Genomic DNA, 23,456 nt, shown 5'->3' with positions numbered 1-23,456 from the left:
TCCTCCTTTGGCCTTAAGATTTGATGTCAAACAGTTTCTTAAAGGTGCCCTTCATATCAGGCCTCCCAGGAAGCCTATTACACCTTCCTAGGACATCATTTTTGTATTTTAAAATTCAATTTCGGCTCCTTTTGCACCTGCTTCTTCAGCTTCTTACAGTATTGTACTTGGAAGACGGTTCTTCCTTTGGATCTCTCTTCAGCCATGCTGTTCTGTGGCTTCCTCTTCCCCCCAGGCTTTCTCTTGAGCTCTTGTACGCTCCTTTATAAAGAATACTACACCAGTGATATTGAAGGATGTAGTACAGTTGTGTAAAGTCTTACCATAACAGTTGATGTTCTTTACTTCACAGTTGCAGTATTCACGCCCTCCCTCCTACCCTGTCTTTTTTTTTTTTAGCTCTGTCCCTCTAGCTTCTTACCTTCCTGTCCAAGTCTTTTTTTTCCTTTTCCTCCTGGAAGCACATGTTTTCTTTGTCTCCAATGACATTCTCTTTTTCTTGGGGCTTTTTCAGTTCTGTATGTGTGAGTCCTACATCACCTTTATGCCCCATGCCATGCATGCTGAACATACATGTGATATACAGTGCCTGTAAGTGCTTGCTAAAGGCTTTGGTATACTGGCCAGACATTGTGCTAACCTTGGCAGGAGATCCCGTAAGTAATAGTGAAGAGGAGAAGGACATCTGTATTTTATGGTAAGATTTTACCCAACTGTGTACCATGTTCAGGGGGGATTAGTGTTGCAGTACATTTTCCTTCTCCTAATTTGATATGGTGAGTGGAATATTTAGACACCCCCCCCCCTTTATCAGTGTCTCTTGCTAGACCCTAGTGAGATTTGGTTTCTGTAATCCTTTTTGTCCAGGCTGCATAAAAAGACAAACTTTCTGGGTTTTCCCTAGCTAGCTTAGAGCAGGCAAGTTATAGTGGACCCATCTAATTGAAAGCATTTTAGTTCCAGCATTGTTTGTAGCATAGAAGAATCAAAAGTGGCATTGGTGGATATAACGTTTATACAAGAAATGTGTAAGCATCCTAGAGAAGGTTGCACTAGACTGGCCAAAGGGGGGAGTGCTGCCCAAATGTCGGACTCCACCTGCAGCAGAAATCCTATTGATTTATGACTGCTTCAGTGATCTGACATAAGCTTCTACTGTTATGGTAAGTTACTTTTTCATTTGTACTTTTTGAAAGTGTTTTACTTGGGTCCTCCTTCATTGTGCCGGGCAAGTAAAGTTGATTTTTATAGGCAAAATGCCATTTTTGTAATTATAAAGTAGTTTATTACTTGATCATAATGTTGTATAGCATTTTCTGCAACATAAATAAATTGCAAGAACAATGAAGTATATTTTGCCTTGTTTTGCAGCTTTTCCTTCCTAGTTTACTCCAGTTCTTGGAGCAGTGCTTCGAAATGGATGATGATGTAGCCAGAATGGAAGCTTTAATGATGTTAGCTAAACTGATTATTGTCAAAGCAGAACCTCCCAGTATAGGATTTATGCCTTTTGAGAAGTACCCTTGCCATTTTACAGGACATTGTGGAATGTAAGTCCAGGCTTTTTTAAACCTTGTAACTATGTTGTGTGAAAATTGAAATGAATGCATTTTGTGGCTTTATGAAGACCAATATTATTTTTCTAATTATTCAGATTTCCATCATTGTATTCTCAAGGTGTGTAGAGAACTTCAAGCTTGGAGCAGATGTCCTTCAAGGATGCATCTGCAGTCCTTACAAATGGGTTGTCCTGTCGTCAGGCAGCCCTTCGGTCGGCCGGATTCCAAAGTCTGGGTCTGGCCTCGGCTGGTGTCGCACTTCACCCGACGTCATAGCTGCAGTTATTCGGGTATAAAGGCATCAGCCGACGCCATTTTCCTCAGTCTTTCTTGCCGCGTGGCGCCCGAAGCAGAAGCTGTTCGCAAGTGCCGGTCGGTCAGAACCAGAGATTACTACTACAAGTACCGAAGACTTCTAAAAAGCTAAGTACCCCGTTGGGGACTCTTTCTTGCCTCAGCCGATGTCAGAAAAAGTGAATAACTGTTTAAATTGTGGGAAACAAATACCTCATAAAGATTTCCATTCTTACTGCTTACCTTGCTTAGGCCCAGACCACGACGTAGCAGCTTGTCTAGCCTGTGCTTCTTTCAACCGACGAACGCTTAGACGTCGGTCTGAATTTGCTGAAGAGTTTTTCGCCCGCTTTTGCTTACATTATGCCGTCGGATACTCCGACTACGCAAATTTCTAAAAAACGCAAGGAAAAGGACCGACACTCGCGGTCCGCGGTTTCGGCCGAAACCGCGGCTAAGTCAACCGCGAGTGTCTCGGTTTCGGCTGAAACCGAGTCCACGGTTCTTCCTTCGGCCGAAAGCTTACCACTTACCGAGGCCTCATCCAGCTTGGCTGAATCTGCTACTGAAATCCCACCTGCTCCTGCAGGTTCACAGGATTTATCAGATACTATCCCTTTGGATATTTCTACCCCTGCACGTGGAGCTGCTAGGCCTCCTGCATCCATGTCGATTAAGGCCTTTGCCAGGGCTAAAGCAGCAAAAACTGCCAAAACTGTGCCTGCTAAGACCCCCTCTCACAGGCCCAGTTCTAGTTCACAAATGCTTAGTCTAGCAGAGGATCTCATTTCTTTGATCCGGGGATCCCAACCACATCCAGACAGGGCCTCTCACCCACCTCCAGAGAAGAGGACAAGAGTAGAGCCCCCTGAGCCAGTTTCTTCAAATGGCTCCTCTGATGAATCAGATAATTCAGACCCTCCAGAGGCCCCTTTTTCTCTTTATGAGGACTCTGATGCAGAAGAGTCCATTCCTTTTGCCTCTCTGCCTGAGGAATTTTCTTTTGGGGAAACCTTGCATGCTATGAGGGAACAATTTCAATGGCAGGGCCAGGATTTTTCAGACTCTAGGAAAAGGCTTAGAACCTTTTTGCATTTGCCACAGCATAGGCCTTTAGCCATTCCTCCAGTACTTACTGTTGTGGATGATGCTTTTAATGATGCTTGTACTGCTCCTGATTCTCTTCCTCCGGCCCCTGCTAAGCCCGATAGGTACTACAGGGTTCCGGACACACATTATCATTTGTATAAGGCCCCTTTTGCAGATCCCGAAACTATCTCCCAGGGACCCAAAGCTGTAGCAGCTACCTCTACCAAAAACCCCCTCCCCTCTGAAAGGGAATCTAGGGCCTTAGAGAGATGGGGTAAAAAGTTTACACTTCTGCTACTCTTTCAGCTAGGGCCTTGAACTGTCAATTCCACATGATTCAGTATCAGGAATTTATGTTAGACCAGTTAACTAAAAAACTGTCCTCGGATGAACCATTAGACAAAAATCTGTACAGGAAATGGTACATAACATTCAGCAGGTCAGTAATCATTCCTTAAAATGCGGCTATGATGCACTGGAGGCTTCCTTTAGATCAGCCATGACTGGCACAGTGATCAGAAGACATGCATGGTTAAAAGAACAGTCCTTACCAGACCATGTTAAATCAAAGCTCCTAGATGCTCCCATGGATAAGCTCAATTTGTTTGGCTCCCCTGCACAGCAGGTGCTGAAGAAGGTGGAAGAGAAAGCAAAATCTGTTCAGACAGTCAAGGATTTCTTGCAGGTCCAGCCTCCAAGGTTTAGCAGGAACTGGCCTTCCAAGAATTGGTCCTTTCCAGACACCTCCAGAGCTCCGAGAGGCAGGAATAGACGCTCAAGAGGCAGGGGTCAATCCAGAGGTGCCTACAGGGGACGTCAGTGGCAGGCTAACAACCAGCGAGGTACAGCCACAGATCCAGCCACCACCACTTCCACAGGACAATCACAGTGACTTTGCTCTGGCTCCGCCTACCAGGGAACAACTAGAGGCACCCTTAGGCGGAAAGCTAGCTTTATTTTCAGTAAACTGGCATTACATCACAATAGACAAATGGATTTTACAAACAATAGACCAAGGTTACTGGTTTCACTTCCATACTCTACCAAGGAAGAGAGGAATGCCAAACCTACCTCCAAATCAGAAGACAGAAGCTCTAGAACAAATAACTCACTTACTAAGGATGAGAGCTGTAGAAAGGGTACCATCTATGGAACAAGGGCAAGGATTTTATTCCAGACTCTTCCTGGTACCAAGAAAAGAAAACCAATGGAGGCCTATTCTCGACCTGTCCGCTTTAAACACATACCTCATTGTTCCAAAATTCAAAATGCTGACCCTACAGCAGCTTCTTCCCATGCTGGGCAAGGAGTCTTGGCTGGTAACTCTAGATCTCAAGGAGGCATACCTGCACGTCCCCATACGACCAAATTGCAGAAGATACCTCAGATTTCTTGCAGGATCTGAGCATTATCAATTCTCAGCATTGCCTTTTGGCTTATCTACTGCCCAGAGTATTCACGAAATGCCTGGCATCAGTAATTGCTCATTGCAGGCTTCAGGGAATTCAAATTTACCCTTACCTGGACGACTGCCTGTTACAAGCGGACAACAAAAACAAATTAACAAAAGATTTCCAAAGGGTCATTCATCTACTACAAGCCCTGGGATACACAGTCAGTATAAAAAAGTCGAGGCTGATACCATCCCAAAGGATAACCTTCTTGGGTGCAGATCTGGACACATCAAAACAAATGGCATTCCTGACAGTAGAAAAACAAGAGCAACTCCCTTTCTACTTCATGGCATTAACAAAGCAGAACCAGCTAACAGCAAGAAAAGTCCTGCAAGCTCTCGGTTACATGGCATCCTGCATAATATTGATTCCACATGCCAGACTACATATGAGAAAGTTACAGTGGTACCTAAGGAATTTATGGTCTCAGCACAAGCACAGCCTAGAAACCCAAATTCCAATAATTCCATGCCTGAAGCAAGAATTCCAATGGTGGGCTCAGGCCTGTCAAACAAACAAGGGACTGCCCTTCCACAGCACTCAACCAAGCCAGACCATCACAACAGACGCTTCAGACCTCGGTTGGGGGCACACATGCTGGACAAGTGCATACAGGGCTTATGGACTCAAGACCAGCTGCACCTACACATAAATCAAAAGGAAATGCTGGCAGTAAAACTGGCAATTCAGGCATTCAGTCCATTTCTTTGACAGGGTCAACTGCTGATAAGGACGGACAACACCACAGTTATGTGGTACATCAACAAACAGGGAGGCACACATTCATACCCTCTATGCCGGATGGCAATGGACCTCTGGAATGTGGCACTGAGCTTCAACATTCAGTTACAAGCAATTTTTGTGCCAGGAAAAGAAAATATACTAGCAGACATCCTAAGCAGAACTGCCACGGATGCCCACGAATGGATGCTGCATCCGGACATCTTCAAAACCATTACAGGGAAATGGGGACTACCAGAAATAGACTTATTTGCATCCCCACACAATCACCAACTGAAAAAATTCTGCACAAGGACGTACCACCCACTTGCTTGGAAAGTGGACTCCTATCTTTCAGTTGGAAAAACCTGACAGCATATGCATTCCCACCTCTTCCTTTGATGCACAAGGTGCTATTGAAGATCAAAGAAGACCGTCCAAGGATCATCCTGATAGCTCCAGACTGGCCAAGGCAACATTGGTACCCATTACTGAGGAGTATGTCTCGGGAACAAATATGGCCTCTGCCCCTAGTTCCCTTGCTGTTAACACAGAACAACTTCAATACCCTGCATCCAAACCTGAAAACACTGCAGCTGGCTGCCTGGAACATTGCATAAGACCGAATAACCCAGATTTATCTCAAAGGGTTAAAGACATTATCTTGGAGGCTCGCAGACCCTCAACAAGAAATAATTATTCAGCAAAATGGAAAAGATATCTCATTTGGAGTACAGCAAAAGGAGAGAATGTGTCACTGGTAAACATAGCTAACATCCTGGAATACTTGGCAGAGCTCTTCCACAACGGCCTGTCCTATTCTTCCATTAAGATTCATGCATCAGCCATTTCAGCAGAATACAACTTGGATCCTCCAGTCTTCTCACATCCTCTGCTCAGGCAGTTTCTGAGAGGAATTAAAAATGTAAAACCACCTAAGAAGCCACCATTGCCAGCATGGGACTTGAACTTTGTGCTAGAAAAATTGACACTACCTCCTTTTGAACCAGCAGCAACAGCAGAATTACAATACTTATCATGGAAAACTGCTTTCCTGCTTGCAGTCACTTCAGCAAGAAAGGGTATCTGAGCTACAGGCATTAATGGCAGTACAGCCCTTCCTGATCTTCCATCAAGATAGTGTCCATGAGAACTAATCCTACTTTTATGCCAAAGGTGGTCTCCAGGGTATCTTTAAATCAAGCTATCCACCTACCTACATTCTTCCCCAACCCACAGAACAGGGGAGAAAGACTGTTGCATACCTTGGATGTACATAGACAATTACGTTACTACCTGGACAGGACCAAGAGCAACAGAAAAACTGACCAGCTACTGGTAGCATATGTAGCAGGAATGGAAGGAAAAGCAATTTCAAAACAGACAATCTCTAAGTGGATAGGAAATTGCATTAGATTTTGTTACTCCTACCATGGGAAGAAAACTCCAGAAAACATCAGGCCTCACTCTACAAGGGCTACAGCCACTACCACAGCTTTCTTACGAGGAGTGGCTACCAAGGACATTTTAGAGGCTGCTACTTGGAGCTCCGTGCATACATTTGCCAAGCATTATAATTTACCTTTATACTCCAGATCCCGAGCAGGTTTTGCCACTGCTGTTTTGCAAGGGATCTTAACTACACCATAATCTTATTTCTCCTCCTCCCCTAGTTTGGCTATGGTATTCTACCCATTTGTAAGGACTGCAGATGCATCCTTGAAGGACATAGTACAGTTTTGTACCTACCATAAATGTAGATGTCCGATAGGCATGCATCTGCAGTCAGGATTACCCACCCTCCTTCCCCTCTGTGGTACTCCTAGGGTATTTGCCCATCTTGTAGCTAGCTGGGGGAATTATTATGGTGTATTTGTTTGTATATATGTACATACATGCTTATTTTTTGTTTGCTCTCTATTTGGAACCATTTGCATTTATCCAAATTTAGCCTTCCTAGAGGGCACCTGGCATCTGGGGCAAGAAACACTGAGGAAAATGGCATTGGCTGATGCCTTTATACCCGAATAACTGCAGCTATGACGTCGGGTGAAGTGCGACACCAGCCGAGGCCAGACCCAGACTTTGGAATCCGGCCGACCGAAGGGCTGCCTGACGACAGGACAACCCATTTGTAAGGACTGCAGATGCATGCCTATCGGACATCTACATTTATGGTAGGTACAAAACTGTACTTTGTGTCTTGTCCTGAATATTTTTTCTTTAATACAGGTCATGTTTTTTTTTTTTTTTTTAACCAAGTAAACTGTTAAATCATCCATAATGGTTATTGAGGCTTTTTTTAATTTATTTTAGCTGTTAGCCCTCTTGGAGTTCATCTAACCAACCAACTTTATAGTTCTTCTTTGATGGATAGAGAATGCTGGAAAGTATGACAATAAATTATGTGTATGGATTTTACTTTTGCTTCCCTCTTTATCTTGGCCACTCCACTGGGGAGGAGTCAAAGTAAGGCATGTCCCTGAACTGAAATGAAGGCTTATTCCCTATCTCTCGTTCTGTACTGGGGTAGCAGTAGTGGTGCAGCCATCCCCCCCCCCCCTCTTGAAGACAGTAATGTTATATCATCAGGTCCATGAACTGTCAAAATAGTAAACACCAACTGTTTTTTTAATTGAAGTGTTGAAAGGTGCAAAAAGATTTATCTGTGAGGAATGCCACTTTCAGAATAGCTTTTTCTTCAGTATGTTCAGATTGTCTACCAGTTTTGAATTTCCATAGTGTGTGTGTGTGTGTGTGTGTGTGTGTGTGTGTGTGTGTGTGTGTGTGTGTGTGTATATATATATATATATATATATATATATATATATATATCTATACACACACCCATGCAAGAGAAATGCTTTCTCCTGATTCTAAATAAGTGAATCATTTTGTGTCTGTGAGGATACTGCATTTACCAATTGTGTGACGGAGTGAAGCAGAAGTTGAGTCTGTATTGCTGATTTAAGTATTCAACATGCTTGAAGAAATACATTCCCAAACAGTCTGAATGAATATAAAATGGTTAGACCTTATCTATTAAATTGAGTAAAAGTTTAGAAATTTTAGAACGCTAAACTTTTCTTTAATCCTTAATGTACAAAAAGTTAATTTGTAAGCTTCTCTAGTGTAATTGATCAGAGAGAAGTTGACATTTAAAGACACAGTGGTAACGGTGCTGAAAGTTTGCATTATAGTCATACTTTCTAACCTTTTCAGAATTGTTTTCATGTGTTTCCTCTATTTGTATGTACCTGATGTCTGGCAAAGAGGTTTGTGCATATTTAACACTGAATTGTGTATGTGATAAGACATTGTAGGGATGAGATAGTTTTCTTTTATTCTTTTTGCCTTGAGTGTGGGCAGCACAATGGTGCAGCGGTTAGTGTTGTCTCACAGTAAGAGGTCCATCAGTTGAACTCATGGCTTGAGTACCTTCTCTGTGGAGATTGCATGTACTCATTGTGTTTGCATGGTTTTCCTCCTGGTGCTTAGGTTTCCTCCCACATTCCAAGGACATATATTAGCTGGATTGTGCACACTAAATTGGCCATAGGTGTGAGTGTGATTGCATGTGCGTGGTATGGAAGAGCATCTGCAGCAGGGCTAGCCACCCACTGGTGTGAACCTTGAGATGTCCTTCAAGAATGCAACTGCAATCCTGACATATGGGTTGTCCTGCCTCAGGCAGCCCCTCGGTCGGCCGGATTCCAAAGTCTGGGTCCGGCGTCGGCTGATGTCGCCTCTTCCCCGACGTCAGAGCGGCTGGGGTATAAAAGCATCAGGCGATGCCATCTTCTCCAGTCTTTCTTGCCGCGCAGTGCCCGAAGCAGAAGCAGTTCGCAAGTGCCGGTCGGCCAGCTCCTGTGTTTTCAGTTACCAAAGTCATCAAAAAGCTAAGTACCCCGTTGGGGAACCTTTTCTTGCCTCAGCCGATGTCAGATAAAACTGCAAAAGTTAATAATTGTTTGTCTTGTGGTAAACAAATACCTCATAAGGACTTCCATTCTTACTGCCTTCCCTGTCTGGGCCCAGACTACGATGTCTCGGCCTGTGCTGCCTGTGCTTGCTTCAATAAGCGCACTCTCAGGTGCCGGGCAGAATTTGCTGAAGATTTTTTGGGGGAAAATTTCTCCTATATCATGCCGTCGGAACAACCGACAACACATATTTCCAAAAAACGGAAGGACCGGGACCGACATTCTCGGCCCGAGTTTTCGAACAACGACATGCCAAAGCCTACCGCGAGTGCATCGGTCTCTTCGGAGGCGGTAATTCAACCGCTCCAGACCAATGACACCACTTTACCGCACACTTCGGTCCCGGAGGTTACCCCAGTGCCGGTTGTTGATTTTCCTCCTGAAACCGAAGCCCAGGACTTACCTGACACCATTCCGGTGGATAAAGTTACTCCAGCACGTGGGGCAGCTAGGCCTCCGGTCCCTATGTCCATCAAGGCCTACACACGTGCTAAGGCTGCCATCCAGGCTAAGGCTCACCCTCCTAAATCCTTTTCCCAGGGTTCCACTTCTGATAAACAGATCATGACTTTAGCTGCAGATCTAATTTCTTTAATCAGAGGCTCTCAGGCACACCCAGACAGGTGTTCTCAGCCGCCTGCAGATAAAAGGCCTAGGGTTGAGCAGACAGATACCCTTTCCTGAGATGAAGCCTCTGGGGACTCAGACCATTCAGATTCCCAGGAAGAATCCTTCCAGGCCTACGAGGATTCTGATGCTGATGAATCCATTCCCTCTGCCTCTCCTCCAGAGGATATTTCTTTCGGGGAAATTCTCCACTCCATGAGAGAGCATTTTCAGTGGCAGGGCCAGGATTTCTCTGACTCCAGGAAAAGGCTACGTACTTTCCTTAAGTTACCCTAGCACAGGCCTTTAGCTATTCCACCAGTGTTAGATGTATTGGATGATGTGTATTCAGACTCCAGTGCTTCCCCTGATTCTCTCCCTCCTGCTCCTGTCAAGCCAGACAGATATTACAAGGTTCCCGAAACTCATAAGCATCTCTTTAAGGCCCACTCTGTGGATTTAGAAACTATTTCTCAGGGGCCCAAAGGAGTGGCCACCTCCACGGCCAAAAACCCTTTGCCCGCAGACAGGGAATCTAGGTCCTTGGAGAGATGGGGCAAAAAAGTTTATACCTCAACCACCCTTGCCATGAGGGCACTTAACTGTCTTGTTCATATGTTTCAGTATCAGGATTTCTTGATGGATGATTTGCAGAAAAAGTTAGCCTCTCCTGAGCCTTTAGATAGAAAGGCCTTGCAGGATTTGGTTCATAATACTCAGCAGGTTAGCAGTCATTTTATTCAGTGTGGTTATGATGCATTGGAAGCTTCATGTAGGGCAGCTATGACAGGGGCCATCATACGTAGACATGCTTGGTTGAAAGAACAGGCATTGCCAGATCATGTTAAGGTAAAGCTCCTAGATGCACCTCTGGAAAAACAGAAGCTATTTGGTGCTAATGCATAGGATGTGTTGAAATCTATTGAGGAAAAGGCTAAATCAGTACAAACAGTCAAAGATTTCCTCCAGGTTCAACCACCGAGGTTCAGCAGGAATTGGCCTTCAAAGAATTGGTCCTTTCCAGACACTGACAAGTTCCAAAGGGGAAAAAACAGGCGTGCTCGAGGTAGAGGGCAATACCGAGGGTCCTACAGGGGCCGCCAATGGCAACCAACTAATCAGAGAAGTGGCGCAGGGACTTCTACTGCTCCACAGGGACAATCACAATGACTTGACTTTGACACCCCCGACCAAGGCTCAGAGAAGCACCTTTAGGCGGAAAATTATCCTTATTTTCAAAGAATTGGCACGTTTTAACAAAGGACAAATGGATTCTGGACATAAAAGACAAAGGTTACAGGTTCCACTTCCATACCTTACCAATAAGACAAGGCATGCCAAACCTGCCACAAAATCAAAGGGCAGAGGCACTCATACAAGTTTCAAACCTGTTACAGATCAAAGCAATAGAAAAGGTTCCTCCTCAGGAACAAGGTCAGGGATTCTACTCAAGACTGTTCCTTGTTCCAAGAAAAGAAAAGCAATGGAGGCCTATACTGGACTTCTCCGCTCTAAACACTTTTCTCATTGTGCCAAAATTCAAAATGCTGACGTTACAGCAACTTCTTCCCATGCTGGGCAAGGGGTCTTGGCTGGTTACTCTGGACCTCAAGGAGACATACCTGCATGTCCCAATCAGACACAGTTGCAGAAGATACCTCAGATTTCTTGCAGGGTCAGAGCATTATCAATTCTCAGCATTGCCGTTTGGCTTATCTACTGCGCCCAGAGTATTCACAAAATGCCTGGCATCAGTAATTGCACATTGCAGATTCCAGGGGATACAAATATACCCTTACCTGGACGACTGCCTTATACAAGCGGACAGCAAACAAGCCTTGATAAGAAACTTGGACTATGTCATACACTTACTACAGGCTTTGGGATACACAGTCAATATTCAAAAATCAAGACTACTGCCATCCCAGCAAATAATTTTTCTAGGAGCCAAACTGGACACAAACTCACAAATGGCTTTCCTCACAGAAGAAAAACAAGAACAATTACCAGATTACTTCAAAAGCCTAGCAAAGCTCACCCAGATGACTGCAAGGAAAATCCTGCAGGCCCTGGGTTTCATGGCATTTTACATTCTTCTGATTCCACTGGCAAGACTACACATGAGAAAACTACAATGGTACCTAAAAAGTTTATGGTCTCAACACAGCCACAACATAGAAGAAATTATACCACTCATTCCATGTCTCCAAAAGGAATTTTTGTGGTGGACACAAGCAAGTCAATTAAACAAAGGCATGTCTTTCAACAAACCTCAAGCAAGTCAAACCATTACAACAGACGCCTCAGATCATGGATGGGGGGCGCACATGGAGGGCAGATGCATGCAAGGGCAATGGACTCCCCGGGAAATGCATCTGCACATAAATCTAAAAGAGATGTTGGCAGTGATTCATGCAATCGAGGCTTTCGAAAAATTTCTTCAACAAGGTCATCTGCTAATAAAGACAGACAACACCACTGTCATGTGGTACATAAACAAACAGGGAGGCACTCATTCTTACCACCTCTGCAGACTAACAATGACTCTTTGGGAAAAGGCCCTGAAACTGAACTTACAGTTGCAATCCCAGTTTGTTCCGGGCAAGGACAATGTTCTGGCGGACAGTTTAAGCAGAAACATTTTGGACCCGCACGAATGGATGCTGCATCCAGACATTTTTTCACAAATAACTCATGCATGGGGAAGGCCGGACATAGATCTCTTTGCCTCTCACCGCAGTCATCATCTGAAGAAGTTCTGTTCGAGGACACACCATCCTCAAGCCTGGAGAATGGATGCTCTCTCCTTCAGCTGGAATTCTCTGACAATCTATGCATTCCCACCTCTACCATTAATGACCAAGGTGTTACTGAAGATCAAAGCAGAACAACCGAAAGGTATTTTGATAGCTCCAGACTGGCCAAGGCAGCACTGGTATCCATTACTAAGGAGCATATCTCGCACCAAGCCGTGGCCCCTGCCTCAATGGCCTCTGCTTTTAACTCAGCACAAATACAGGATGGTTCATCCCAACCTGCAAACATTGCAGCTGACAGCTTGGAGGGTCCCATGACTTCCACCCATATCTCTCTCTCCAAAAAAGTTCAAGAGATCTTACTGGAAGCACGCAGACCTTCCACCAGAAAAACTTATTCAGCCAAATGGAAGAGATTCATCACCTGGAATGCCAACAAGGGTCAGGATGCATCAGTAATAAGCATGCCACAGATACTAGAATACTTGGCAGAAATGCTTCATAGTGGCCTTTCATATTCTTCCATAAAAATACACGCTTCAGCAATCTCAGCAAAATACAACCACGATCCACCTGTGTTTTCACATCCTTTGCTAAGACAGTTTCTAAGAGGGATAAAGAATATCAAACCTCCCAGGAAACCACCAGTGCCTGCATGGGACCTCAACTTCGTCTTGGAAAAATTAACTCTTCCTCCTTTTGAGCCAGCAGCATCTTCAGAAATGCAATTTCTCTCCTGGAAAACAGTTTTCCTGTTGGCAGTTACCTCAGCAAGAAGAGACTCGGAGATACAGGCCTTCATGGCAGTACCTCCATTCCTCATTTTTCATCAGGACAGAGTTTCTTTAAGAACCAATCCTTCATTCATGCCAAAAGTGATATCCAGGGTGTCTCTAAATCAAACAATTCACCTGCCTACTTTCTTTCCCAATCCTCAAAATAAAGGGGAAAAGCTGCTGCACACTTTGGACATACACAGACAATTATGCTACTACTTGGACAGAACAAAGGCCAACAGAAAGTCTGACCAACTATTTGTAGCTTACGCTGCTGGAGTGCAAGGAAAGGCAATTTCCAAACAAACAATTTCAAAATGGATTGGACACTGCATCAGATTCTGTTACTCCTTCCATGGAAAAGGTGTGCCAGCCGATATCAGGCCACACTCCACCAGAGCTATAGCCACCTCCACAGCCTTTCTAAGAGGGGTGGCTACAAAGGACATTCTAGAAGCTGATACATGGAGCTCCGTGCATACATTTTTCAAACACTACAACCTGCCTTTATACTCCAGATCCCGATCCCGAGCAGGCTTTGCTTTGGCAGTCCTGCAGGGCATTTTAGCTACACCATCATTTTCTTAGGTCCTACCACCCCCAGCTTGGCTATGGTATTCAACCCATATGTCAGGACTGCAGTTGCATTCTTGAAGGACATAGTACAGTTTTGTACCTACCATAAATGTAGATGTCCGATAGATATGCAACTGCAGTCAGGTTTACCCTCCCTCCTACCCCTCTGTAATTTACTTTTTTGGGTCCACTACCCCTTTTCCAACTTAGCTGGGGATAGCTTCTATGGTGTATCTGTTTATTACTATTGTGCATGTCTGGAATTTTATCCATTCTCTAAATTTAGCCTTCCTTGGAGGGCACCTGGCATCTGGGGCAAGAAACACTGAAGAAGATGGCGTCGCCTGATGCTTTTATACCCCAGCCGCTCTGACGTCGGGGAAGAGGCGACATCAGCCGACGCCGGACCCAGACTTTGGAATCCGGCCGACCGAGGGGCTGCCTGAGGCAGGACAACCCATATGTCAGGACTGCAGTTGCATATCTATCGGACATCTACATTTATGGTAGGTACAAAACTGTACTTTCTAGATTGTCACTATTGAGGTGACACCCTGTCTCCCATATGCAAAAATGGGAAAGGGGTTTGCGTGGATGGATGGATGAATGAATGGTACAGTCACAGTAGTGTGTTCTTTCACTGGCAGGTGGTGGTGTGTGCATACAGTTGTGCAGAATAGCTGGATTTTAGATTTCTCCTATGTTTGTTCTCATTCTAGTTGCATATAATTTTCAGTGCTTAGACATGCTGTGTGAGTAAGTGCTAACAGGCTTTCAGTGTAATCCAAAATAATTTTCTGCTGGAAGATCTGCCACTGAAGAGTATTTTAATCTTCCTGCAAGGAATGCTGTATCATTTAGACTGGTGACGTGTTTTGGCCAGCCATTGCAGTAGATGACTAGTCTTAGCAATAGACTTGAATTTTTGCCCACCTTGCACATTGCTATACTCATAGTTTTGGCCCTACTACTACTTGTCACTCAATATGTGATGCCTGACTAGTTAGTGAGACAGTTGTATAAAGGCACAGTCCAAGTATGGTTTATCAGTCGTGGGTGGCTGGTGATGCGCTTCTTCAATGGTGTTGGTATAGTGCATCACCTGGCACACCCATATCTGATAAACCATACTTGGACTGTGCCTCTAAAGGGTCCAATCCAGCATAAGAAAATGTTTGTAGTGTCAGACTTGCTAATGTGCTAATAAAGACCGTCGTCTGTCTTCTCCCCTCTTCTGCTAATCTGACATTTGAGCAGTATAGTTTGCCACAGGTGACCCTTAAGCTGCTCTATAAAGCTTTGTAAAGTAGTTTGAAAGACCTCTGCGTACTCTTTTGGCCCAAGAAATTAAACATTGTATGCTGTGTCTGTATTACGTGAACAATGCATATCAAAATGGCTAAGAAAGAGATTATGAGCTTTGCTTCTGCTAATATGTACCAGAAGTTTTTTTCATCTGCATTCTGTTGTGTGCTAAGAAATTCTTAAAATAGTGTTTTTAGATTGTATATTGATTGATTGGGGTTTGTAGGGTAGCAGAGTATGGTTTCTTATTACAAGCCTCTGGTTTCAGATGAGAGAAACTGTATGAAAGCTGGAAAAATTAGTTTGAAATGTGGAGATGGGTTACTGACTAGGAAAAGTAAAACAAGTATGTCAGTTGCTTCTTTTGCTTACTCTTTCTTCCACCCACCCTGAATAAATGCTTGTTGGAAAATTCAGTGAGGGAAACCAAAGACGTTTTATCACTTGGTGTCTAGGAAGGTTCTCTTTCCAGACTATTAGGTTTTGGCTGCAATAGAATTTTTCCCAGTATAAACCAAGAACATCCTTCACAGTTGGGTAAAAGCTAGCTCTTTATGTGGACCTAGCTGTTGCTGTAGTAGGCCCATTGTTCTTGCTGGATATTCTGGTTAGGTTATCACAGGTAATTATAGCGGTCAGGAAGCTTTCCACCCAGCAAGCATTCCCAGGTATAAGAGTTATCCTTTATATCTCCACTTAGACAGCTTGCAAGTGCTCATGCATCTGTGTTTTGCAATTCATTTTATTTCTTGATATAGTCCTGATGTTAAAGCTGCAAGTTGTTTAAAAACAAAGCAAAGATTACAACATGTTTTTGATTTAATTTCACTGTCATCTCAGATGTTCTTCGTGTTTCACTGTTGCAGTCACTACATTTGGGTTATCTGCCCTCAGCCAGCCTGAATACCAGAGTCTTCGGATTTCTGCGTCAGATGCTGTTGCTTCTTCCATGACGTCAGGTTGTCAGGAGTATAAAACATGCAGCCGACGCCATTATATCAGTCTTTCTTGCCGTGCGGTGCCCGAAGCAGAAGCACTTCACAAGTGCCGGTCGGCCGACTCCTAAAATTTTAGATGTTAAGTTGTCTATCTCGCCTTCATTCTTGCTGGATGGGTTCGGAGCCGACCTCGGCTCCGACTCGGCCACTCTAAAAGCTCGAGAGTTGGTTCCACCGGCTCGAGACTCCCCTTATATCCCACAATGCTAGGCGGTATTACCCCAGATCTCGTTTGCCGCTACAGCGATCGAGGTGTTTGGTTTCTACCGGCTTCAGGTCAGTTATTATAGAGTAATCTATAGTCTATTTAAACCCCTTTAATTTAACCTATTATAGTTATTTCCCTTAAATTAGTGGATTTAGACCCTTTTCCTTCTGTTTATCCACCCTTTTTTCCACAAAGAACTTATAAGTTCTTCCCTTAGGCCTTCGGGCCCTTCCATCCCCTTAGTGGAGTGTATGTGTTTTTTGTTAGGGATCTAAAAAAAAAAAAAAAAACTTGTGTAAAGTGTAATTTTTTTTTTTTTTTTTAGTTAAACTTGTGTAAAGTGTAATCGGTGTGTTTGAGTGTGTGTGTGGTTACACTTTCCTTAACAATGTCTAAGGACTCAAAGGTCTCAGGCTTCAAGAAGTGTGACTCGTGCTGTCAGAAAATGTCTCTGACAGACGGTCACACTTCTTGTGTGTACTGCCTGGGACCTTTACACCTGCAGGACTCTTGTGCTGTATGCCATGGCTTCAGCCCTAGAGTCCTGCAGGAAAGAAAAAATAAACTCATTTTAAGAGGTTTGCTTAAGCCTGAGGGTTCCCTTACTGCTACTTCGGGCAAACCCTCTAAGGCTTCTAGGTCTTCGACTCCAGCTTCTGAGTCGAGGCCTAAGGCTTCGAAACCTCCTGCTACATCGGCTCCGGCTGGAGCCGATGAGTCTCAGACTGCAGCTTCTGTGGTTCCCTCGGCTCCGACTGGAGCCGAGGCATTGGAAATTCCTGTGTCGGCTCCGATCAGACCATCGGAGCCAACATCTAGAAAGAGGTCTAGGTCACCGTCCCTTGGCTCCGTTCATTCGGCTCCAGCGTCTCCCTTGCTGTCTGAACGGAGCCATAGATCTCACTCCTCTAGGTCATCGAGGCTTTCGGATCATGACCTTCAGAGGGGGTAGTGAGTCGACTTCTTAAGTCCGAGACACTGGCCCATATGCTTCAGTGCCCGACTCATCAGTCGAGTCTTGACCCTGTCCCTCAAAATGTTCCTCCTCCGACTCCTTTGAGCTCGGAGCCGGGGCGTTTCGGAACTGAGACTGTGGTAGTGTCGGAGCCGATACAATTGTCTTCGGCTCCGTCGTCGGCTCCGATTTCTTCCTTGGAAGAATCTCGGCGGACTTCCCTGTCGGCTCCGAGGGGGTGAGTGGCATCGGACCCTTGTCCGACCCCGCTCTCCCTCTCGGTGCCTCGGCGCTGGTGAGTTCGGCTCCGACATCGGCCTTGGAGCCATCACTGTCGGTGCCGAGAAGGGTTCTCAGCTTTTCGGAGCGGGGACCTCTGGCTCTGCCTGACAGGGGTGCGTTCGAGGTCATGCGGAGTGTGTTGGAACCTGGTTCAACTCCACAGTCGGCTCCGTCCGCCCCTCCCTCTTCGGTGCCTCAGGTTATGTCTGCTCACTCCCTCATCCCAGACCGCAGAGAGCCAGCTCCTCAAGAATCCCCTGTGGGGATCTCATCCTCTTCCGAGGCCTCTCTTGAATTGCCAGGGGAGCCCCCTAGGAAGAGAAAGTGTAAGAGGAAGCACATAGACTCACCTGAGTCTGTCACCTCTGACACAGATTTAGAGGATTCGAGGGTTCCCCGTTCCCCATCTGAAGATGTCTCCTTTGCAGACATTCTAGAAATCCTGAAACAGAGGGGAAATTGGCCAGCCCTTAACCCTTCGGAGGATGAATCTGTGTATCTTGAGGCATTTGGCTCTCCCTTCCACCTCCTGGGTGTCCCCCTTGACCCCCTCATGCAGGTGGTAGCAAAAGGCTTGGGCGGCTCCTGACTCAGTGGACCCCACCCCAGGAGACCTTCAAGTTTATCACAGCACCAGCAGATAAACAATTTCTGACCAAGGAGTTTCTGTGGATGCTATGGTGGTAGCTGCTGCCACTAAGAAGGAACTAGCTGATCCTTCGGTGCCTGTCCATCCTCCTAACAAGGAATCTAGGTCTATGGACAGGTGCAGGAAGCGGATGTTTTCGTCAGTGGCGTTTGCTATCGTTCGCTGAACTACCTATGCCATTTCACTCGTCTTCAAAGAGATTTGATCAAGGAAGCGAGTGACATGTTGAGGATCCTACAGCTGCGGGTTTTCAGGACAGGATGAACACTCAGCTGGCTACCCTAAATTCTATAGCTAACTCCTCCATGCGCCTCCTTTCATATGCGGCTGATGGAGCGAGCAGAGCCGCAGGGACAGGTGTGGCCTTACGCCCGGCATGCCTGTATGCGGCTATGCAATTTGGACCCCTTTAAACGTTTTCACTAATTCCCGTTTGATGGATCATCTCTCTTTGGTCCTCAAGTGAAAAAACCCTGACGAGGTGCGAGACGGATGGCAAAACTCTTTCTGCCGTGAGTCCGTTTTCTACTCCTTCTAGGCCTTACCCCAAAGGCCAGAAAAGTGCAAAGATGTGGTTCCGCAAACAATCTCAAGGGCCTTTGCCTGCCGCACAGAGTCGGTTCCCCCTCAGAGGCAGAGGAGGGCACAATAATGGTAGGCGTCGCCCTAGTGGCAGGGGTCCGCAGAACCAGGGCAATCGAGAAACCTTTTCCGATAAGCCCTTTCAGCATCCCTGAGGTGTTGCCCGACTGTCCACCTTCGGAGGCAGTCGGGGGAAGATTGTCACTGTACCCAGAAGCCTGGCGATCCCTAACTCAAGACAAGTGGGTACAGTCCATCATTTCCGAAGGCTATTCCATTCCGTTCTTTCGTATTCCAAATCAATCAAAAAAATCCCTTCCAGATGTTCCACCCGCTCAAAGGGATCAAGCAGCGTTGGAAATTTTAAGGTTGCTTGCAAAAAGAGCCATTCAGCCAGTGCCAGCAGACCAGCAAGGATCCGGAATCTACTCCAAATTCTTTTTGGTTCCAAAGAAAACGGGACTGGAGACCCATTTTGGATCTCAGTATCTTGAACAAGTCGGTCAAGAAAACAAGATTTCGGATGGTCACGCTACAATCCATCCTACCCCTTTTGGGAAAGGAAAACTGGATGTGCTCTATAGACCTCCAGGATGCGTACTATCATATAAAATGAACAGGCGCTCCAGGAGATTTCTCCGCTTCCGGCTGGGAACCAGTCACTTTCAATTCAGAGCCCTGCCCTTTGGTCTCACCACTGCCCCCCGGGTGTTTACCAAATGCATGGCAATGGTAGCTTCTCACCTGAGACGTCAAGGATTCCAGGTGTTTCCATATTTGGACGACTGGCTCCTCACAGCTCCTACCAAGCATCTTCTTCTGATGGCCAGAGACTACACCTTCGCATTTGTCAAAAGTTAGGTATCTCAATAAATTGCGAAAAGTCTGTTTTGTCGCCTTGTGCTATTACCTTCATAGGCGCAAATCTAGACACAGTCAACATGTCTGCGAGACTAACAGATCAAAGAATAGCAGACATAAAATGGTCTCCTTCTTCCACAGCAACAGAGTCAAAGTCAGGTTAGTTCTCAAAGTACTAGGGATTATGGCGGCTGCTATCCCTCTACTTCTATTAGCCAGATTTCACATGAGAATCCTTCAATGGATGCTCTTCACACAATGGTCATACCAACATCTTCCGATGTCCCACACCATTGTGATTACGCAAGCATGCAAGAATCATCTTCTTTGGTGGATTTCTTCCCCCCAGCTCTTCCTAGAAAGACCCTTTGTCCTTCCCCCTCCGGTTGCTACTCTGACAACGGACGCTTCCTTGATCGGGTGGGGGGGGCATTATCAGGGCAGAACAGTCCAGGGCATTTGGCAACCAGTCGAACGCCACTTGCATATAAATGTTCTAGAGATGAGAGCAGTGCTTCTAGCGTTGCAAGCCCTTCAAGACTCTCTTCCCTTGGGAACGATAGCAATTCAGACAGACAATACGTCTGTAGTGTGGTATATCAACAAACAAGGCGGAACCAGGTCCTATCCCCTATGTCGAGAAGCACTCAGACTGTGGCAATGGGCGATTTCTTCTCAGCGGTTTCTGATAGCAACGCACATCACCGGGAAGTCGAATCTGATCGCGGACAAGTTGAGCAGAGCTAACCTCATGCCTCACGAGTGGTCTCTGAAAAATTCTATTCTGGAGAAAATTTTTCTCAAGTGGGGTCAGCCTTGCTGCGACCTTTTTGCTACTCCCCAAAACAGCAAGTGCAGAGATTATTTCACCCTATTCCCGTTACCAGGTCAGCCCAGCAGAGACGCTCTAGTCCAAGTTTGGCCCCGGGGACTTCTGTATGCATTTCCTCCCTTCCCGCTAATCTCTCAAGTGATACAGAAAGCTATCGCTCAGAAGGCCTCATTGATCCTCATTGCTCCTTACTGGCCTCAACAGGTTTGGTTCCCCTTTCTACATCAATTTCTGTTGGAGCAACCTTGGCATCTGGACCTAGTTCCAGATCTTTTGATCCATCAATCAGGTCAGTTACATCGCTCCCTTCCCTCTCTGAATCTCACTGCTTGGTTCCTCCAATTCCAACCTTAGCCAGGCTTCCTCAAATATCTCACTCTGTTCGAGATATTTTGATAGCTTCCCATAAATCTTCCACTCGAAAGATTTATCTTAGTAAGTGGAAACGTTTCGCCTATTGGGCTCAAGGAAGGGACTTAGATCCTTTCACTGCTTCCATCCAAATAGTCCTTGATTTTCTAGCTGAACTCTTCCATGCAGGTTCATCTCCTTCTACTCTTAAAGTTCAATTGGCAGCTATTTCTAACTTTCATGTGGGCATTTCAGATTCTGCCATCATGTCTCACAAGCTTTGCAAAGCTTTTTTGAAAGGAGTTTTTCTTCTCAGACCTCCTATAAGAAATCCTCCTCCTTCTTGGGACCTTAATTTAGTTCTCACATCTTTGATTCTTCCCCCTTTCGAACCTGCAGCTTCCTGTTCATTGAAATTGCTATCCTGGAAGACTCTCTTTCTGGTAGCCATTACTTCAGCTAGAAGGGTCTCAGAACTTCATGCACTCAGCAGTCGACCACCTTACCTATTGTTTCATAAAGATAGGGTGTCCTTACGAACCAATCCATCCTTTTTACCTAAGGTAGCCTCTGCATCTAACCTGAATCAAAGCATTGACCTCCCTGTGTTTTTTCCTAACTATTCTAACAGGTCTGAACAAAAATTGCATTGGCTAGATGTTCATCGTCAGTTAAGGTATTATTTGGATAGAACCAAACAGATCAGGAAAACTGACCAGTTGTTTGTCTCTTATGCAGAAGGCAGAAAGGGACTTTCAGTTTCGAAGGTATCACTCTCCAGATGGCTAACATCTCTGATTTCCTTTGCTTATGAAATTAGACACCAAAAGCTGCCTAACAAACCTAAAGCCCACTCCACCAGAGCTTTGGCTACTTCTATAGCCTTCCAAGACAGGCTGCCTATTGACACCATTTGTGCAGCGGCTACTTGGGCTACTCCTCACACTTTCATTTCTCATTATAAGTTGGATTTAGCTTCTAGACATAGAGCTAACTTTGGTTCCACTGTTCTCAAGAGTCTGTTCCGATAGGCCACCGGGACAAGGTGCTAGGGGCCGGTCCCATCCAGCAAGAATGAAGGCGAGATAGACAACTTAACATATAGAAGTTATGTTCTTACCATAACGTTCCATGTTAGTTGTCTTCTTCTCGCCTTCTTTCTTTCCCACCTCCTTCCCCCTAGCCTGGACAGACCTAGAGGAGTTTGATTGTGACCTCTCTTTCTACCACCTCTATTGTATATAGGTATATGCTATACTGTGCATATATTCCTTCATCAGGTTTTCAGGTCACCTTCTTCCCTTCCTTTTATAGAGGTGTTTTTTTTCCCTTTTCCAGTGGTTCTGGAGTTATTTTTGGCTGGGCATAGCTTACAAACGAGATCTGAGGTAATACCGCCTAGCATTGTGGGATATAAGGGGAGCCTCGAGCCGGTGGAACCAACTCTCGAGCTTTTAGAGTGGCCGAGTCGGAGCCGAGGTCGGCTCCGAACCCATCCAGCAAGAAAGAAGGCGAGAAGAAGACAACTAACATGGAACGTTATGGTAAGAACATAACTTCTATTTTTCAAGTTTCAGACCTGAAGTCTTCAAAAAGATAAGTACCCCATTGTGGATCCTTTTTTCTTGTTCTAACCAATGTCAGAAAAAATTAACAATTGTCTTGCCTGTGGAAAGCAAATACCTCATAGAGATTTTCATTCTTACTGTGTCACCTGTTTAGGCCCAGACCATGATGTCCCTCGCTGTCAGTTTTGTGCCTTGTTCAACGCCCAAACTATTTGTCGTCATTAAGCCATCTGACTACTGATCTTCTGAAAAAACGCAAGGATAATGACAGAGACAGACCACATAGGTCCAAAACTGCCAATGATGCTTCTGTTAAGCTAGTTGCCAGTCTGCCAGTACTCAGTGAGGTGCTTTCACAGCCCCTGATACCCTCTACTACAGATTCGCAGGCCTCTACTGAGACCCATTCGGAGTCCGGTGTGCCATGATGCTTCTTCGCTATGGAACTTGCAGATGTCTCTACTTTGGATGGGTCTGGAGCTGCTGTGCAGGCACCGGCTTCTGAGGGTGTATTCAGGCCTACCGATATTCATATTAAACTGACGACTTCGTTTCAAGCTCGAAATATTGAATTCCTCAGGCCTAAAGCTTGCACTACGCCTAGAAAACTGATGACCAAACTGCATGCTCAGGCCCATATGCCCCAAAAACAAATGATTAGAATGATTAGAATAATTATTACCTTAATTAGGGGACGCCAGCCTTCCCCCTCCAAGAGACCTAGAACTGATTTTTTTCTGATTCTTCTGATCAAAAATCTGATATCTCTGTTCCTTCTGACTACCAGGATTTACCCTTATCTACTTATGAGGATTCTGATGCAGAGGATTCCATTCCCTCTGCTTCCTCTCCAGAAGATTTTTATTTTGGTGAAACCTTGCATACCCTTAGGGAGCATTTCTGCTGGGAAAGCCAGGACTATTCTGAGTCCACGAGAGACTTGGAGAGTTTTTACTCCTGCCTCAACACAGGCCTCTAGCTATCCATCCTGTTCTGGAGGTTGTAGATGATGTTTTCTTGGAATCCAACCGTATCCCAGACGCTTTGCTTCC

The 23,456-nt window shown here is 45.3% G+C and overlaps 1 protein-coding gene across 1 annotated transcript in view; it reads left to right on the top strand.

Moving 5' to 3' along the window:
• Positions 1-23,456, top strand: part of UTP20 (UTP20 small subunit processome component) — a gene marked incomplete in the record, with an annotated part of 2,478,305 nt that overhangs the window by 508,955 nt on the left and 1,945,894 nt on the right. Inside the window, 1 exon segment of the mRNA XM_044087776.1 lies at positions 1,372-1,550. Coding sequence (XP_043943711.1) covers positions 1,372-1,550 — 179 coding nt within the window.

The sequence above is a fragment of the Protopterus annectens genome, chromosome 11.part0 (assembly GCF_019279795.1).
Source record: "Protopterus annectens isolate FY-2018-M chromosome 11.part0, PAN1.0, whole genome shotgun sequence".
Lineage (NCBI taxonomy): Eukaryota > Metazoa > Chordata > Ceratodontiformes > Protopteridae > Protopterus > Protopterus annectens.
The sequence above is the reverse complement of the archived record's forward strand: the minus strand, read 5'-3'. Positions and strand labels throughout refer to the sequence as shown.